The 19616-nt window shown below is 47.3% G+C and overlaps 2 protein-coding genes across 3 annotated transcripts in view; one reads left to right on the plus strand and one right to left on the minus strand.

Moving 5' to 3' along the window:
* Positions 1-19616, plus strand: part of LOC146208271 (sodium-dependent nutrient amino acid transporter 1-like) — a 140450-nt gene that overhangs the window by 10690 nt on the left and 110144 nt on the right. The window lies entirely within an intron of this gene.
* LOC146208272 (kelch-like protein 10) overlaps positions 1-19616 on the minus strand; it is a 38596-nt gene that overhangs the window by 6520 nt on the left and 12460 nt on the right. Inside the window, exons 3-9 of the mRNA XM_084592405.1 lie at positions 17161-17310; positions 15178-15377; positions 11078-11156; positions 7506-7705; positions 5953-6121; positions 3851-4005; positions 214-392 (exon numbers count right to left, since the gene is read on the minus strand). Of these exons, the coding sequence (XP_084448531.1) occupies positions 214-392; positions 3851-4005; positions 5953-6121; positions 7506-7705; positions 11078-11156; positions 15178-15377; positions 17161-17310 (1132 nt within the window). The remainder of the gene's footprint in view (positions 1-213; positions 393-3850; positions 4006-5952; positions 6122-7505; positions 7706-11077; positions 11157-15177; positions 15378-17160; positions 17311-19616) is intronic.

The following is a 19616-nucleotide window of genomic DNA, read 5'->3' on the forward strand; positions in this document are numbered from 1 at the left end:
TACTTCCCAGTTCAGTCTAACGCTTCACTGAGTTACATAATCGCCTGGTTAGCGCAATAGCTTCTTGATTTCCTCCCCGCCGTTATATCGAAATCGGTATTACCACGACCACAAATTTTCTTTCACCCCGTCGCAAACCAAGATGTGGTCAGATTCATTCAACGAGATAATAAACGTGCGCCGTTAAAAAAAAAAAAAAGCTAGAGAACGTACTGGTGGACAGACGTGTGAAGCCGTTGTAACCACCCATCGCGTAGATGATGTCCTTGTGCGCGACGACCTTGAGGCCGCTGCGAGGCGAGGACATCGTCGCTACCCTGGTCCATACATCTGATGAGGGGTCGTAGCATTCGATGGTGTTCAGCACTTCCCGGCCCGTAAAGCCGCCCGCGCTGAGTCAAGAAGAAGAGATCAAAACACAATGGGGACGCTTTTAATGCACGTATGTTCTCAGTGTACCACACCCAGTCGTCCTAGACGTACGCACCCGCCCTCATGAACACATACCCAAAATTCTGTATTGTCGTAATTATTCGCACTCCTCATGTTTGCGCCGTTCCGCCTCTGCCTCTCGTTGCAGTATCTCTGCATCTTGCTGGCGCTTTCGTAGTCGAAGTTCTCCGGCTGTCATCGGACTGTTTACAGACTCGCACAATGAGTACGGCGCTTGGACGATGAAACGCCAGAATTTTCGCCCGCACCACACAAAGCGTCTACCGCACGGCGCGCCTAGTCGTTGTCTGCGCACTTGCGGGAACACCTATTTGCATTCCATGCGTGCTATGGCGCTTGAATGTGAGGGGGAACGCACAAGCATGCGCGTAGAGGGTGTTCTTAGTCAACACCACCTTCGATCGAAGGTTAGGTGACGTTGCCTTAGCACTAGCGCAGCACGATGACCTTATGCACTCATGACCTTGTATGTACACTTATATGCCTTATATCCTTATACCTTATCGATGACCTTATACTTGAATACGACGACCCATTATGGCACGTATGCTTCAGTGAGTCGCATCTCTCCCTTCCCTTTATACATGCGCCCGCTCGCTTTCTACTGCGCAGAACTACGATGCTGGTCGTATCTCTTGCCAGGCGTTACACATTCTACTTTCTACCTCACCTCTTCCACATATCGATTACTTTTTTTGGGCGCATACCCACGAGACGCTCAGCGGAAACGCCCAGGCGCAAACTCTCGCCCGAGATCTCAGCTGCCGAGTCGAGAGTATGATCAGCCACCGTGCTTCCCCTAACACTGAACTCCTCCCCTGATGGGGCTGGTACAGGTGGGTCACCGCCGCTTGCGGCGGGGGCTAGCCTGGTACCGAATTTCTATCTGTTGTAGGCCGTCATTGCACACGCCACCGCTGGTGGTGGACGACGGCTGTTGTTGCGGCGCGCGTCTTTCTTTCCCTCTTCCTTTTATTTCTTTTCTATATTCTCTTCTGTCCGCACGAGGCAGCGGAGGTGGCTCAGCGACAGAGCCAGTAGCAGGCCCGTGCATTTTCTTTTCCTTCTTCCTACAGCCACAACAAACAAAACACACACAAAACACAAATATCTCACGTGCTTTTCAACTCACCACTTACACGGACATACTGCAGCACTACCGACTCGAAAGATTTTCATATCCTCCCGCACACCGCGATCTAACAAGACGCGAGTCCGTTCAAAGGCGCAAACTACAATCTGGCAGCTTCCCATGCCCCCTCTTTTACAGCAGGATCTTACCGCAACAGATAGCCCCCGTGTGCAAACACTGCTCAACTCCGGCCGCTCTCATACACATGGCGTGGGCTTGTACACACTCAACACAGACAACTCAAACACCCCAGAGACGTGGGAGTCTCTGCTGCGTACTTAAGAGCTAGTATATCAACGCCGGCTTATCCAGTGCGCAGTGGAGGCCGCGACATCCCGACGTATTGCCGCCGACCTCCTCTAAGAGAGAAAACGGTCCTTTGACTGGTCCCCGTTTTTGGGCGTAATAAAAGAGTTCACCACCACCAGCACCTGTCACACTTGTTCTGTGGACACCTGAACCGAGCCGTAAGGAAAGGGAGGGAAGTGATTTGTGGTTGCGGCGGGGGCTAGCCTGCCATCAAATTTTTATCTGTTGTAGGCCGTCATTGCACCCGCCACCGCTTAGGTGGTGGACGACGGATGTTGCGGCGCGCGTCTTTCCCTCCCTCTTTTTCTTACTTCTCTACTTTCTCTGTTCTGTCCGCACGCACGAGGCAGCGGAGGTGGCTTGCTACAGAGCCAGTAGCAGGCCCGTGCATTTTCGTTTCTTTCTTCCTACAGCCACAACAACAACAAAGGGCCTGAGACTAGTAGGTCACTGCCGCTTGCAGCGGGGGCTAGCCTGCCACCATACTTTTAATCTGTTGTAGGCCGTCATTGCACCAGTCTTTCTTCCCCTTTTCTTTCTCTTCTCTATTTTCTCTTCTGTTCGGACGAGGAAGCGGAGGTGGCTCAGCTGCAGAGCCAGTAGCAGGCCCGTGCATTTTCTTTTCCTTTTTCCTTCAGTCGCAACAACCTTCCTTGTTTTACGTACGGCTCGGTTAAGGTGTCCGCGGAGAACTGTGACATATACTGCGCCTTTTCTTTCCTGCAATCCAATTCGAAACTCCGCTGATGCCTCTTGCACTGCTTCTGCTTCTGTATGCTGTGGTGCGTGGCGTTCGAGGAAGCGCCAAATGAATGGAGCCGCACGGACGCCCGCCGGGGTCAGCTTCGTATATGCGTGAATCGCCTGATGACGTCATCATCATCATCATTGTCACTATCATTACCGGTCACTATCTACCACTAAAGAGCGGTGGCGGCCGCCATGGCAACCGCGCTGTTATGACGCTAGACAAGAAATAAGGTACGTTTCTCACGTGCCCGGCGTGGCTGTCAGGACGCCGGACGCCATGAGTATGAGGCTTTATTTAAAGGCTTTCACCTTAAAACATTAAAAACATTTGGCGTGGTGGGATAGTGCATAAATAAGGTAAAGCCGCTGAACTCTTGCTGAGGCCACGCGGAAGGCCAATATTAGGACACGCAAGAAAGGACGGCTTACGTGGCCTAGCGCTTGTCCTTATCTGTCTACATTCAAAATTAGCGCGCCCGTGATCGATCTCAACTGAGCACTAACGAACCCAATCAGACAACCTCTTGGGAAATAGTACCCGCACCTGAAGGACAGAACTGATTGAACGCCCGTAGAAGCGACCATTCATCTGCTGCATGTGTGATGCGGTTGGAGAGGATAAATGGCAACAATGTATGTACTTCAGGGCAATGAATAAATCCGCAGAGGGAGAGTGGGTCACCTAAGCAGTATTAGTGGTCCAGACGAAATGTCAGCAGTTCAAAATAGAGCTTCTTGGATAGGTGGCAGTGAAAATTGAATTTATACATGGTGATATGTATGCTTCCAGATTTTGTGGTCGATATATTGCAATATTTTTACATACCTTGGTTTCTTGTTCTTTCCCCGAGTTTCCTCACAGCAGCCTCTTTTTACGAAAGCTTGATTGTCGTACTGAATACTTCGGCGGAAATATCAGCCTGCATTTATATACCTTCATTTTTCTATAAGGGGCTCTCGAGTTTAGTTGAATGTTGCTTGGAGGTAACGGTGCAATCCATACGCGTTCAGATGTTAAGATAGCGACCACAACACTTTTTCTGCACCACGTCTAGCTATAACTTTTTTTGCTTTGACGTGGGAACCTTAGCGTTATAAACTAAGCAGCAATCACATCGTCTAGCGCGCCCTTGCATGATAAGCTGACTATCGGTCGTAAAGATGCCCAAATTCGTTAGAATCAAACGGTCAGTCTGCCGAACTCACATGTAAATTTTTCCTGCAGCCGTGGTAGCGGCAGCGTCACTTCTGACGTCATTCATGGCGGCGACTTCGGACCAAAGGTTCTTCTTTGAGTCGTACCGTTCGACGCTCTTGGTCCGCAGGCGACCATCAAAGCCGCCCATGGCGTAGATGTGGCCCTGTGACGAGACAATTGGTGTCGGCCAGCGACCACTGACAGAAAGCAATTTGTTCAGCACCTTCATCGCCATTTTTTTTTATTTTGTATGCTTGCCTTGAGATGGTTTCGTGTTTTAGCGCAACTTATTCGACTCCACGTGTGTGGGTGTGTGTGCCCCAATTGCTATGAGTATTTAATAGTGTATCGTCTAGTGCACGTCTATATTATTCTAAGTGGAAATCAAGAAGAAATTAGCATTGGAATGGACAGGGCATGTAGTACGTAGAGAGGACAGCCGATGGTTGCTTAGAGTAACAAACTGGATCCTTGCAGTGGGTGGCTTAGGCGTAGCAGTGGGCGGCAGAAAGTTAGGTGGGCGGACGAGGCTAAGAAGTTTACAGGGGTCAAGTGGATGCTGCTAGCACGAGACAGGGTTAATTGGAGGAGTATGGGAGAGGCCTTCATTCTGCAGTGGGTATAGTCCGGTTGATGTCGTTGTTGTTGATGATGATGATGATGATTTAATAGTGGTCAGGTCATGTCCTCAATTGGGGAAGTGGTACCTGTAGGGACTGGATGCTCAGCGGCAATGAATTGCTACGAAGCTTCTGCAGCATTTTTATGTTATTCCTTCACAACACACACAATAAGCTTCACCGACATTCTGTGGAGCTAACTTGGCCCTCAGCAAGTACTCTCAGAGGCGGTTCAATTTATGTGCCGGAAAAGATATCGTGATGTCCAGCCGAGAATTTGACGTCGAAGGACTGTTCACGTTCAAAGGCTTGGCGAGGTTCGATATAATTTTTACTAAATTGAAGCGCACCTTTTGCCAGGGACAGGTCGCTTAAGCAGCCGTACAGTATGCGCAATACCGAATGACTCGGCCAGTAGAGTACTGAGTAATTAGCAACCCCTCCCTTGCACAAGTTTCGCAATAAATTCCTGCTCCAGAGGTATAAAAATTAACCCCAGGAACATATAGCTGGAACATATTGCGGTACTAATTAGTCGCGATGCGTTTCAAAGGCAGCTCGTTTACCATTAAAGATTCTCACAGGGTCAATTTATCAAATATACTACTCTTGCCCGAAATTTGGAGGATGGTTCAGCTGAATGACACGTATGCCACATGCGGAAGACAAGCGCTGTTCAAGGTTTCTCGAAACATAGACTTGTCATGTGTCACCGACAGTGAATTCGCTCGCTGATGTGCAGCGCCACAATCCGCTATCCCACCGGGCGCTTTAATGATGAGCTACCGAAACACTACTATCAATTGCGAAAGACTATATATATATTTTTAGTGTGTGTGTGTGTGTGTGGTGGTGGTGGGGGGGGGGGGGGTCAGCTTAGAAAGGCTGTCGATTTGAAAGACATGGTGATCCTGTATGCCATTCTCGCTACAGCTGACATTGCTATAGAGACCATCCCAGAGACCAGGCTTGCCCATTTGTAACGATCCTTAGTGCTAAGGGTAGAACGAGAGAAGAAGGCGGCTACAGAATGGAACAGAACTGAACAAGAATTAAGGGGAGACTCTCAGTTCGGAAGCCAAGCTGCGTTTCGACAAGCGGACTTATTTCGTCTGGGGGCCCGGATGAAGACAAGCTCCCCCCCCCCCCCCCTCCCCCCCCCCCCCTCCCTGTCAAAACGTTGGCTCTGCTTGCAAACTAAGGCTCCTCCTCAGTCCCCAAGACTGTTGCACTTTATGCGTCGATTTGATAGTAGCTTGTGAGGCAAGCTACTATGCCTGTATATGTATTTCATATGCCTTCTCCCACATCGTCACCCATCATGATCTTCTTTTTTCTCCCCTTCCCCAGTGCAGAGTAGCAGGCCAGATTTGAATAATTCCGGCCAACCACTCTGCTTTTCCTTTCAATAAATCCATCTATCTTGAAAGGCGAGCAGATGAGAGAAAATGCGACCCAGAACTAATCTTCGGCATCCTGTTGCAGCTTGCCTGCAAGGTGGCCACGCTGACGTAGCAGCGAGCTTGGTTCATGTTGGCTTTGTGCATCCACCGGTTCGTGTTCACGTCGAAGCAGACGACGGTATGGTAGCACTCGCGACCGTCGAAGCCGCCTACGAAATAAATGCAGGAGTTCAGGACCGCCGCACCGTGGTACGCCCTGCGGTGAAGAAACCCAGGAAGCAGCTTGAAGCGCGCAATCGATATTATACAAAAAGAAACGGGCTTTTGAGCTAGTTGGTTAAGCTGCGCAGCTTTTGCAGTCCTGAGACTGCGCACAGACAGTCACGGAAAACAGGACACTAATTCACCGTCTAGTTTGTGTTATTCTCCGTCTGTCATTGGGTAAAAAATTGCGCAAAAAAACACAAAGGACAAAGAAGAACACATAAGACGTGTGACAAGCGCTTGTCACACGTCTTATGTGTTCTTCTTTGTCCTTTGTGTTTTTTTGCGCAATTTTTTACCCAATGGATCACCAACTAGCCCGGCAATACGCTCTTCTCATCCGTCTGTCATCTTGGCGCTGTAAACGCTACGAAGGTCTGTTTAACCCAGATGAGTCATCACGTCAACTACAGATCAGCGTGGAAAGTGTAGCATGAGCATTAGCAGATGAAATGTGACGCAGTTTCTTGGGGGCCAAGGTATAGTTGTATTAATACGCTTCGCACAAATTGTTGTCTGTTAGCAGGGAAAAACTGCAGGTCGTTTTCATTAATTCTATGATGGCTGGTGTTTAATTTCACTCCCTTAGTAAGCCATTAGAAGCTAATTTTGTTTTGTTATAGACTGTTCGAAAGAGTCTTGTATGTGTCTATTTTACTGTAAACTATAGTAGAGAGTGCATTGCGATGGGATTCTTATGAAATACAACGCGCAAGTCGGTGTTTTGACACGAAGGCTCGTATTCATCCGAGTGAAACGTTCAACTTTGCGGATGATTTAAATATGGCATTCGCTCTGAGGAGAAAGCCTTTGAGAAGAGGAGAAAAATAGGATAGGGGAAGGGCGGCGGGATCAAAAAGTACCATCAGCCAAGGTACCGACGACGCTTCAGCAGCCACATCACGTCCTCTTCTCCTTCACTCTCGAAGAGAAACCCTTACTCAAATTCAACAAATGATGAACTTTGTCCAGAAGAAGACAATCACTCTTGTCGAAACGTTGGCTAGCACACTGAGGTATCGCCTCGTGCCTTGTTCATTTCGCTTTGAGTTTCACTGAAACCAATTTTTTAAACTTACGTTCTGAACACGCGTATTAGAATGCCGCAGGGAGGACTACATGATCTGAATGCATAAATGCACAAAGAGAACAAGAAGTAAGAGGGGAACCTCACCCCGTTAACCAACGTTTCGACACGATTTCTTGTCTTCGTCTGATGCATTAGTCGCGACTGCGCGGCCTCGAGAAATCATTTTCTTTTGTCATACAGTACTGTTCCTTAACTCGCTCAACAATACCTTTCACAGTCTGCACAAAACTTCAGCAAGTAGAGAGGCAACGCGTACATTTGCACTAAAATAAAGCGGCACGCATACCGGGGTGATGTGGGCTGGATTCCGATGAGGCGCCATGTGGCGGTGCGGGAGTTGAAGGTATGCAAGTTGTTGCTCGCACCCGACGTCCAGCCCCCAAAGAGGAACAAAATGTCCTTGGGGATTCGTGGGATGAGCCATAGTTTCGCGGAAAGGTCGACGCCGGCACACTCGCCAAGAACCATCGAATGACGAGTCAGCGACTGCGTGAGAAACGTGGTGTCGGGGAAAATCCAGATATACGTCTTCGGTCGCGAACTACAATCATGTATATAGTTCTAATCGGCAGTGCAGGATCGTAAGGCCTTAAATAGAGCATAAATTAATGTTCACATATATTTATCGTAGATTACATCATCCTCAACATCGAAACCACCAATAATAAGGTTAATTGCGTCGATTTGGGCACAGGGATCTCCGAGCCCTTTGTACTGCAGCAGCTGCGGCTGCCATGTCGTGGAAGGTTCCGTACTATTATATCTCGAGATTTCCCATACTTGAACCTGCTCTGTTATCAGAAGAGAAAATTTGTTACCTTTTTTAAGGCCTTAAGGTTTTAAGGACCTATTTACCTCACGAGTGGCGTGAGTAGGAAGTGTGAGCATAAAATGTGAGCAAGAAGCGACACCAACCCACCGTGATGGATCAGCAGTTCAAGCGCTCGGTACTCTGGTTCTGAACCAGAGTACCCGGATTCGAACCCGACCACGGCGGCCGCTTTTCACGGAGGTGGATCACAAAGATGTCTAAGTGCTGTGCGTTGCCAGTGCACGTTAAAATCTCTAGATCGTCCACAACAACTTCTTTCTCTCTTTCCTCTTTCACACCAGCCTTCCTCCTTTTTCTTACGGCGCGGGTCGGTCATCCATGGAGGTTTGACAGATATTGCCCCTTTCCTTCCCTATAAAACTGAATCCCGGCAGCGGCGGCGGCTTTTCGATACAGTGCCCTTTTCCTTCCTTCACCTAGGGTGCGGTGAAGGTTCCCACGGAGGTGTGTGATGGTGGTGGTAAAAATATTTTATTGAAAATGTTCCGGAGGCTGTAGCGGTGGTTGGAGTCCTCATTCCGGAAACCCATTGGCGTAGGCTGCTGTCCTCGCTCTTTCGACGAGTTCTTTTTGACCCCTTGCGTCCGAGCTGGTCAGAGCTGCCTCCCACCCTTCCTGCGTTGGCTGGTTATTGATAGTGACATTTTGATTTCGCTGGCATGCCCACACTATATGGTACAGGTCCGCCTTCTCCCCGCAGAATTTGCATTGTGAGTCAAATGACTCTGGATATATTGTGTGTAGTCTTCGTGGGTTGTTAAAAGTGTTGGTCTGTAGCTTGTGGAGGTGTAGCTCCTCCCCTTTGCTTAGTGTCATAGGTGTGTGATAAATGCTGCGCCTCTCCTATAAACAAATTTACAATTTTATCCTCTTTTTTTTTGAAAACCAAGGCACCCATGTGCTGTGTGATGTCGATGAACGTTAAGAACCCCAGGTGGACGTAATTTCCGAAGCATTCGATTACGGCGCGTCTCTCATTGCTCTATGGCTTTGAGACGTTATACCCCATAAAAATTAACGCCAATTGTCATTTACATTTAGCTGCAGGATTTTTGTTCTCAAAATTAGGACTGTCTGATAAGGCGAAATTCTTATTTGCCTCATTCATGACTAGCATTTCGTTGTATTAGATTGTCCTAATTTGAAGAACACGTAACTTGAGGCTAAATGTAATGCACATTTGGTTTATAGAAAATTATCCTTGTAAATCCTTACATGCCTCATGAGTGGTGGCCCCGCTGCGGTGGCTCTAGGTTAAGTCGCCAGGCTAGTGGACCGCAGTATTCCTTGGTTCAAACCCGACCGCCCGCAGTATACCTTGGTTCGAAACCGACCGCCGCGTTTCGATGGAGGCGAAACGGAGAGGTGTTCTTGTACTGTGCGATGTCAGTGCATGTAAATGATGCCCAGGTTGTCGAAATGACTTCAAAGTCCTCTACTATGGCTCGTTCTCCATTTACGCGTTTTCCCCCACCTTCTCTCTTTTTACTGAGGAGCTAAATGTCCACGAAGTGTGACAGATAGTGCGCCTTTCCTTTCCTATAAACCAATATTCATTTTGCATGCAGGAGTGGCTCACGTGAGCAGAACGAACGAGTAGAAAGTGATATCGGAAATATCACGTGATTTCGTATCGAAGTTGTGACGCGACAGTTTATTTATGTAGCGCTCAAGGCGGTGTCATGCCATTTCATTTCCCACTTTGCATCCACCTTCAGGTCAAGCTGGATAGTGCCATTGGTCTGTGGGTAATGCGTGTTTTTTGTATGTGCATGTATGTACACAATAAATTCTCTTTGTGTGGAGACTAGTTTGCCATAGGGATTCGCAATGTAAAATTCCGAGATCACTAGAATGTGCAGAAAATCGAAAACCGAAGCGTTGCTGGTGCACACGGTGCACCACGTTTGCTCTCAATATCTTTATCAACTAAACGCACCGTCATTATCATATCTACTGCCATCATTGTCGTTATTTCTAATTGCAGCGTCATTGTCATCGCTGCTATCATCTTCATGGTAGACAAGGAGAATTATGATACACGTTTCACGATCCCGGGCGTGGCGCAGTTGGTTAAAAGGCTCGGCTGGGGTTCCGAGGGATGTAGGTTCGATTCCCGCTGGAGACAGGATTTGAATCTAAAGACTTCTGGAGCTGCATAGTCACTAACACACGCACACGCACACGTACACACGCATGCACGCACGATATTACAGCAAGACGTTCACACCGATGGTGCGCATACTATCAACTGGCAATTATTTTTGGTATGAAGAAGAAGACGTGACAAAAAGACGTGAGGATACAATGTGCGTCTGTTAGTGACTATGAAGCGCCAGAAGCCTTTTGATTCATCTAACCGAGCAGCTCGCACGGAAGTATTATTGAGTAAGAGAAGGGAAGGAAGTAGTAGTGGAAAGAAAGAAAGAAAGAAAGAAAGAAAGAAAGAAAGAAAGAAAGAAAGAAAGAAAGAAAGAAAGAAAGAAAGAAAGAAAGAAAGAAAGAAAGAAAGAAAGAAAGAGGTGTCGCAGGGAAGGGCTGCTGAATAATCTCGAAACCTGGGTCGGAGGAGGAGGAGAAAATCATTGTGACACTGAAATGATTTGAGAAAGGGAAGTGGGGATGGTTATGGCGCTGGGTGACAGACCCTATTCCGGGACGCCATTGGCCGCCGCCGCTGCCAGAGTTCTCTGGACCAGGGCCCGCTGGGCTTCAAGGCTCGAGCTGTACAGGGCCGCCTCCCAGCCCTCCCTAGTGGAGGAAGGAGGCTGTCATCCGGAATAGCATAGACCCTGAGGAGTATGTGAGTCTAGGTCTTGACGAGTGAGTGGACAAATGATAAAAAACAGATGGTAACCGGTATCACAAGGATCGTTACTTTTTCTGCGTCCGTTTTTACCAGTATTTCAGCCTAAAAACATCGAGCTAGAAATTTATATTACTTTTACTCTGTACAACGTTTCAGCTCTAAACCTCTATGTTTAGAGAGCGCGGTAGTAACACCTCGACGCAGAACAGTAACCCACCTGGTGGATCGCGTTGAGAACCATAAGGCTGTCTCCGTCAGCTTGCACTTGAGGATCCGTGACAATCCGGTCTAACTCCCTGTTCGAGAAAAACAAAAAAGGAATTGAATGGCCATTCTATTAGTGACCAATATATGCAAGGCGCGCGTTTACAAATGGTTCCTGGCAAAGTACGCTGCTCCCCCCCCCCCCCCCAGTTTGTTGGATTGTACATATATATTAGCACAACAGCAGACAATTGCCGCCACGCACCTGAAAATCCGGATGCCCGGATGGAGCTGCAGCTTAGTGCCATTTAGCGTTCGTATTAATTCTAGACAATATTCGTCGTGTAATACTTATTTTCCTTTACAGGTTTATTATGAACCCGCAACCAACTGACTGAATCCCCTGCAAGCCTGTAAGTTCAGTGCAGTTCAGTCATTCAGTCGTGTCCGACTCTTCGTGACCCTATGGACCATGTCACGCCACGCTTTCCGGTCTCTCAGGATCTTCCTAACATCACATAACTTCATCTGCAGTGCCTCGAGGATGCCATCTAACCATCGCGTTTGCTGCCTACCCCTTCTCCGGCGACCCTCAACCTTTCCCAACGTCAAATCTTTCTCCAGCGACTCCTCTCTTCTCATCAGATGACCAAAGTAGCTGAGCTTTAACTTTAGAATTTGACCCTCCAATGAGCAGTCAGGGCTTATGGTCGACAATATCGACTGATTTGATCTGCTGGCAGTCCAAGGAACTCTCAAGAGTCTTCGCCAGCACCACAATTCAAACGCGTCAATTCTTCGGCGGTCAGCCTTCTTCACAGTCCAACTCTCGCATCCATACATCACAACTGGAAAGACCATGGCACGAGTTATACGGATCTTGGTTGGCAGACTAATGTCTCTGCTCTTTACTAGGCGGTCAAGGCTAACCATTGCTCTCTTTCCCAGAAGCAGGCGTCTCCTAATTTCGTGGCTGCAGTCTCCTTCCGAGGTAATCTTGGAGCCCAAGAAGAGAAAATCTGTCACAGCTTCCGCTTCTTGTCCATTGATGCTCCAGGACGTGATAGGGCAAGACGCCATGATCTTTGTCTTTTTAATGTTCAGTTTAAGCCCAAACTTCTCAATCTCTTCTTGTACGCGCATCAGGAGTCTCTTGAGTTCCACTTCACTTTCTGCCATTAAAGTATTAAGGTGTAAATTTAAATATAATAAGGCTAGCAAATTTCCCAGCTCATTTAGATAACCCGGATAATAGCATATGAACAAAAAATTCCGAAAATCTTAACAACCGCTTCAGTTTTACGGCTGCCGCAGCGCACTGCATGGCGTTGAACACCAAATTTTGTAGGGGGAAGTTTGAATTCTCTTTCTTCTAGGGCCGTCAAAACTGCGCGGTACAAACACAGGAAATACGTTATGGATACGATTATGCGGCACGTAGCAAGAGTAGACCATCAGTGCCAGTCTCGCGGCGTGCCAGCTCACCACACTTTTTAGTTTTTTTTTTTTTTAGCTACAGGTGACAACATTTCAACGGATTATACGACTGAAGACAAGTGTCAGTCGTATTAATCGTTGTGGTCGTCGTGTCTGCGTTGAGATAATTTGGTCACAGAATAAAACTCCGGTGAAACTTAACAAACTGATTTAATGGCTACATATGAAAGAAACTGTACACAAATTCAAACTGACGACCGTTTCGTTCGGCGTCTTGCAAGCCACTGTCCTTCGACGACGGTTGGCCGTGTTCCTCTCTCCAGGCCTTCCCTTCTTTCCCTTTTTTTTAGGGGGGCCCCACGCTTGCGTGGGCCCTTGGAGCCTGGCAGTCGCGGCGCTCGTTCGGCGGTGTCGGTAGGGACCCTAGGTGTCGGTAACAGAGGAATCCTCCTCACTCACTCCTCGCGTCCCCGGTGCTGGTCCGCAGCCCCCTAGTAAGCTCGGATTTCAGGGCAGGCGGGCGTCCGAGTCTTGTTAGGCCCATCGCTGTGCCCTCAACGGCGCCAGTGGATCGGGACGCTTTGAGGGGCGACGAGCCGTTGGTCGACTGGCCGGCAGAGGCAAGAAGCAGCCGTGCCATTTCCGAAAAGGGCACTGCGGCGCGTAAACATACACACACACACAAGCGCGCACAAACACACACACCCGCGAGTGGCCGCTTGGCCGGCGATCAGGGGAACAAAACAGCCGTCTCCTGACACGTCCTTCTGATCTGGTTTTTGTCCGTTTTTGTCCCCGACAACAAGGGTGAACGAAGCGTCTTCGTAGTGCGCGGTGTTTTGGCCTCTGGGCTTTGCGTTTCGTGTACTGGGAGGGTTCGGAGTCCTTGGAATGTGCGTTGTGTCTGGGTCGTGATACGTCTTCTGGCCATCGGCCGTGTGCGAATATGTGGATGTCGCAGCTGGTGTCCGGCAGGTGGCGCTAGTTGACCGTGGTGATGACTATCACCAGTCCGTTCCAAAGGGGGTACGCTCCTAACATCCATCCAAACATCAGTCCGTCCCATCCCGTCCGTCCGTTCACAATCATGAGCATATACCCTTGCAGGAAGTAAGGAATAGACTAGGCAAATTTTCAGTTGCGGAAAAGAACGACCATACAAGGGCTATGGCAAACGATAATTAGAAAGTGCGCTCTGTAGCCGATAGGCTCAGCGTTTCACTTTAATATTTGCAACATTTTACTTCCGCGCTCACTATAGGTCATAATTCGATCTGCTCACTGTCATTTGTAAGGGGTTTGCGAAAGCCCGGAACAGCCACGGCAGTGCAGTCAGTGCCTTTCATGTAGGCCGACATGGTCAGTTGTTGGGCGAGTTGGTGACGATGTTCCGTATCTACAACGCGATAAACGGGACAAGAGAGAAAACATATAACGACAAACAGCGCTATGTTGGTCGTTATACGTTTTCTCTCTTGTCCCGCTTATCGCGCTGTAGATGTGGAACATTTCATGCCGGATTCCATTTTCCCAGAATACGTTAGTTACCAAATGATATTCGCTATTTCTGTTCCGCATTAAGACGTTTCGTTCTAGGGATGCGTCAGATATGCGTCATCACACGAAAAAAAAAAAGAAAAAATAGAAAACCCGAGCTATGATTATGATGTGGGAGACGAGTTGTGGCCCCGTGAGCGATCAAAATCCCTAATAGATGCTTCTTTTGTTTTTAACCCCGCTCGTAAGAACTGATGGGAGCAAAGACAACGAAGCAGCGGTTATAGTGGGATTCTTGCATGCATGAGACGTCATAGATCAGATGCTAGCTTGTTGCTGTTGGTCACAAATAAAATTGGCACAAAGCTACTCCAAGGGGATGGCCAAGACACAAGGAATGAATTGCGAGAGACAGACCTTGTTGAAACCAAATCTTAAGCGACAGAAGAAACGAAGTTGAATTATTGGAAATTTATTGCGCGCAGATGAATTCCACGTGACTAGCCCTAGTTTTTAATCTCATGCACGTCGCTTCAAGGGATTAACAGAAATTAAAATTGAGCTTGCTTTTAACCAAAAGCAAAATTCATCTACGCCATAAAAATGTATGCTTGTTATGCTTTAAGTTGCAACACTCGGTGCAAAAATCACAATTACCTCCCTTTGCAAGGATTATATCTGCAAAGGCTCATGATATCAGCTGAGTGTCCGTCCGTCTGTGTATGCGTCCGCGAGAAGTGTCACACTTTACGAGACTCCGCGGAAATAAGCGAGATTCCAGTGGCGTCATCGGTCATGACCGGACATTACGCCATCATGACGTCACATCCGGTCATGCCTAATAACAGAATATGACGTCATCGTGGCGTCACGTCCGGCCATACCACGCCACGTCCAGTCAGGCGATTCACTCATATATATCGCATATAAGAAGCTGACCCGGCCGGGCGTCCGATCCAGGTGTCCGTGCGGCGCCTTTGCTTTGGCGCTTCCTCGAACGCCGCACCACATAGCAGACAGAAACAGACGCAGTTAAGTAGGAATCAGCAGCGTTCCAAATTCGCAACTGCTTTAAACATCGCTCTAAGGACTCAAGAACCACTGCGCTTTCGACTCATTGCACTTTAGTGGTCCAAAGTGTCCCCTAGAATTTGTCGGCTACGAGGGCGCGGAACTCACGTGACGCTGCATCGTGCGAATCGCACGAGGGGTAGAAACTGAGCGAGGTATTTCGTCCTCTCTGCCGCGTCCGCCGATATCCACTTCAGGATCGCACGGAATGTGTGGTCCACCTCGCTGGGCGCGTGCAGTCTGTTGTCCGTCAGGATGGTTCGCATGTCTTCCGGGGTGAGGGTGTCGAACTGGGAATGCCCCCAAACCTGGATACGGAGATGGTCAATTCAAGTCAACGGCGCGATTAAGCTGAAAAGAACAGCTCCGTTCGCTATACGTAGGGCGTCTAATGTCGCAGGGAGCCAGAAATCAATTGCCTACATTACCAGCCCAAGTGAGATCCTGGCAGGTAAACCCGAAGAGCTACCCCACCGGGGTGGCGCAGTGGTTACGGCGCTCGACTACTGTTCCCAAGGACGCGGGATCAAATCCCGGTCTCGGCGGCCGCTTTTCGATGGAGGCGAAAATCAAGGCGCCCGTGTGCTGTGCGATGTCAGTGCACGTTAAAGAACACCAGGTGGTCGAAATTTCTGGAGTCTTCCACTACGGCGTCTCTCATAGCCTGTTCATTATTAATATAAACAGCGCGAACACGAAGACAAAGGACAGGATAAAAGAAAGCCACAGTACAAGCGCTGACTCACAACTATGAATAAGTACCAACTCACCCAACAAAGTATCTTGGTCTCATAGCCTGAGTTGCTTTGTGACGTTAAACCCTACAAACCAAACCAAACCAGAAGAGCTTGCTTTTGAGGCTTCGCGCGACCTTCACGACGGGCTTGTAGCCAAGGCAAAAGTTAAGCCAAGCCTTGATTGAAGGATGACCTTGGCTTTTTCCTTCCGAACAACATTTGCTAAGGCAGTCAAAAACTTTCTTGAAGATCTCCCAATCCTTCAAAGCTGCCTCGTGATTTTTGAACCATATACGGGCAGATCCTTGCATTCATTAAATGCTCTAGGAAAAGCTCGGTAATTTCTTTGCATGAGCGCGACTTTGCTGCTATTCTTCTAGAGCTGGCAGATGTCTTAAGTACTTGATAGAAGAGTCTATATGATACACAAGGAGTGGATGATAACCTTCAGTTTAACATTAGAATCCTTCGTTCACAAATATATTCGTCTTTCATAACTGAAGTTGCGACCGACACTCCTTCATTCCTCGTTTGTCCCTGGCATGATTCCCATGTTATTACTATTGACGTTAAGCATTAATGGAAAAAGCTGTATAACCCCCGGTTATGCGAGATGCGTAGCTAAATAAATAAATAAATAAATAAATAAATAAATAAATAAATAAATAAATAAATAAATAAATAAATAAATAAATAAATAAATAAATAAATAAATAAATAAATAAATAAATAAATAAATAAATAAATCAGCCTATTAATAAATTATCCAACGAAACAATCTAATCATGATTCAGCCAATTCATGAATCAATCAATAAATAAAAGCTACCTTTATTTGAAAACAAAGAAATACGAAAGAAGTGACGACTGGTAGCCCTTATGATCTATGGCCTACGCGCAGGCTGAAATTCAACTAGATTTGCTAATACACTGAAGTGCACAGTCATTCTAGTCGTTATTTGTCATCCGTGCCAAAACTATTCTCGCTGTGTTACCTCATCGACTATTTTGGGAGAACGAGCGATCATATTAACCTTATGTATAGCAATTTTTTGCCCTGCTGCTCAGCCATGGAAAGCACCCGTCTAAGATAAACGCTCAATGAATAGCGGACCGGAAAACAGGAACGGGAAATACAGGCAGGGAAACTCAAGTGCTCGTTTCCTGTCTTTCACGCTCATGCGTTTTCTGTGGGATGTTATTGGTAACAAAAGGCAAATTAACTAGCCTGGACTTCAGTAGCGAGCGTCAGTGAAACTTCTACACGTAGGGCTCAACGCGAATTTTTGTATAAAACTCCCCTTTTTGCCCTCTAAAAGAGCTATCCGGCTCTGTGTCACTTGGCAAGTTCGTACCTCATCAAAGTGAAGGATCAGGTAGCGAAAGGCGTCTTCAGCGAGGTGGTTGTATCCCCTTCTGATGGCCAGCTGGTAAATGCCAATGCAAGTGTCTGGCTCCAGGTTCTGCTCGAGCATGCTGACGCAGTGGTCGCGGATCTTGCTTATCTGCGTTGTTAGAACGAAACGAATGGAAATAAAATTTCAGTGCAGCACAGATTACAAAAGGCAAAGCTGACAAAAAGAATCCGCAGAAATAGCGCCGAGGACTGTCCATGGAGTGCGAAGGATTTTTGGCTCATTCTTGTAAAAACTTTGTCTTATTGAGTTGGCGTACCTTGCAGTGCCTTAATATGGAGAATTCGATTCTCCTGCGTCCTTGCTCTATATAACCTTTCGTATTGTAATGTTATTATCACTTGCACGCAAGATCCGCTACATGCGAGTTAAGGTACTGTGAAAACTACAGTCCAGTGTGTAGTTTGGGAACCGATGCATTTATTGCAGGTTATGTTTTTTTTTATTTACGCACAAACACGAAGTACAAATAGGTGCAGTCTTTCGTCGTCGATTTATGTCAACATCTGTGATAGTGCCGGCGTTGTACCCTTAGATTGGTAAAACGGTCTTTTCCCTCTAACAAGACAGGGACGACTTCCAATCTTCAATTTTTGATGTTTATAGCCTGGACACGGTCTTTTTGGCAACGAGAAGTTTCTCAATAGCTTTTGAAAACGAAAATACAAAAGCGTAATATGCTTGCCCAGTGGAATTTAATGACGTCCTTGACTTCAGAATCCCTCTACAACCTCGTGATCATATGACTGCGCGGGAGAAGCACCCCCCTTGTTGAAAAGCAAGGCAGCCGTATACCATGCGATGTCAGTGCACGTGAAAGAACCCCAGATAGCCGTAATTTCCGGCGTCCTCCCCACTAAGGCTGTCTGAGTCGCTTTGGAACGTTCAACCCCCCCCCCCCCCTCGACACTTTTCGTACAGAAACTTTATTATTAAAGCGAAAGCCTTTCTAGGCTCATTGTAAAAATATCGTCTTCGCGAGGTGTGTCTGCGAAAAAAAAAAAGATGAAATGAAGTGCAGAAAGAAGCAAGCCATACGCATAGGAGAAAAAGGGGCAAACAGAGAGGCAAATGATAAGAAGAAGAAAAAGAAGAAAAAGAAGGAAAAGAAGAAGAAGAAGAAGAAGAAAAAAAAGAAGAAAAAGAAAAAGAAAAAGAAAGAAAAAGAGAAAGAAAAAGATAAAGAAAAAGATAAAGAAAAAGAAAAAGGAAAAGGAAAAGAAGAAAAGAAGAAAAAGAAGAAGAAAAAGAAGAAGAAGGAAAAGAAGAAGAAGGAAAAGAAGAAGAAAAAGAAGAAGGAAAAGAAGGAAAAGAAGAAGGGAAAGAAGAAGGGAAAGAAGAAGGGAAAGAAGAAGGGAAAGAAGAAGAAAGAGAAGAAAGAGAAGAAGAAAAAGAAGAAGAAAGAGAAGAAGAGAAAGAAGAAGAGAAAGAAGAAGAAGAAGAGAAAGAAGAAGAAGGAGGAGAAGAAGAAGGCTTTTCACCGTTCAGCCCTTAATTGTAGCTAAGAGCAATACTGGAATTTTTGTTCTTGTCGCTAAATCAAAGACGACGAAGCAGAGCCGTAGGTGCAGTTCGCGCGAGGCACCTACTGCTGTAGGCGCCGGGCATAAGTCGGTACTGCGCGGCGACTGATAACCTCGGCAACGGAACAGCCGTTGGTACGTTTCTACGAGTCTGCACTTCTGAGCACAAGCCATTCCTAGCAACACAAAAACGTCTACTCGATAGAACTTTCAATTAGAGGTCACATCCTCCAGGGTCTTCTCTGAAGATTGGAGGGTCCCGCCTGCGCGTAGATTCATCGGTACCTATAAAAGGGATGATTCGAGGAGACGACGAAGGCGCCCTCACCGCAGCAAACACTATGCTCCACCTTGAAACCGCTTTTCAAACGATTAAAGTACGCTGCCGACTATTAGGCGCGGTTCACGTCCACCGAAGTTATCGTGCCACATCAGCAGGCTTGAAAATCTGAGAAAAGTGGCAAATCACTGGCAACTGTGGTGCTTCTATGGAGACCATGTTCAATGTTTCCATCCTCTTCATTACGCGCGACGACGACCCTCCACGTTGTACTCCAAAGTCTTCGTGACCCACCCTCCACTAAGTCTTCCAGTGCACACAAAGGCCACTTCCGTCGCAGATGACCCATGCAGTCCGTGTTCCATTGATTTATCTCACAGCTTAAAAAGCAGCTCGGACACCAAAGCTCCGTTCGGACACGGTCGCTACAAGCCATCTCGAGCAGCGTCTTCGTGAACGAAGAAGCGACAGACTGGATCTTTCTCATACCCTGGCTTTGTACTTTGTACTTGGGATCATTAGCACATCGTTAGTTGAACGCTACCCGCAGAGCACACGAGTTCAAAAACTGCCACTCAGCAAACGAGAACGAG

Source organism: Amblyomma maculatum, chromosome 1 (assembly GCF_055883805.1).
Source record: "Amblyomma maculatum isolate TAMU_Amacu chromosome 1, ASM5588380v1, whole genome shotgun sequence".
NCBI classification, from domain to species: domain Eukaryota; kingdom Metazoa; phylum Arthropoda; class Arachnida; order Ixodida; family Ixodidae; genus Amblyomma; species Amblyomma maculatum.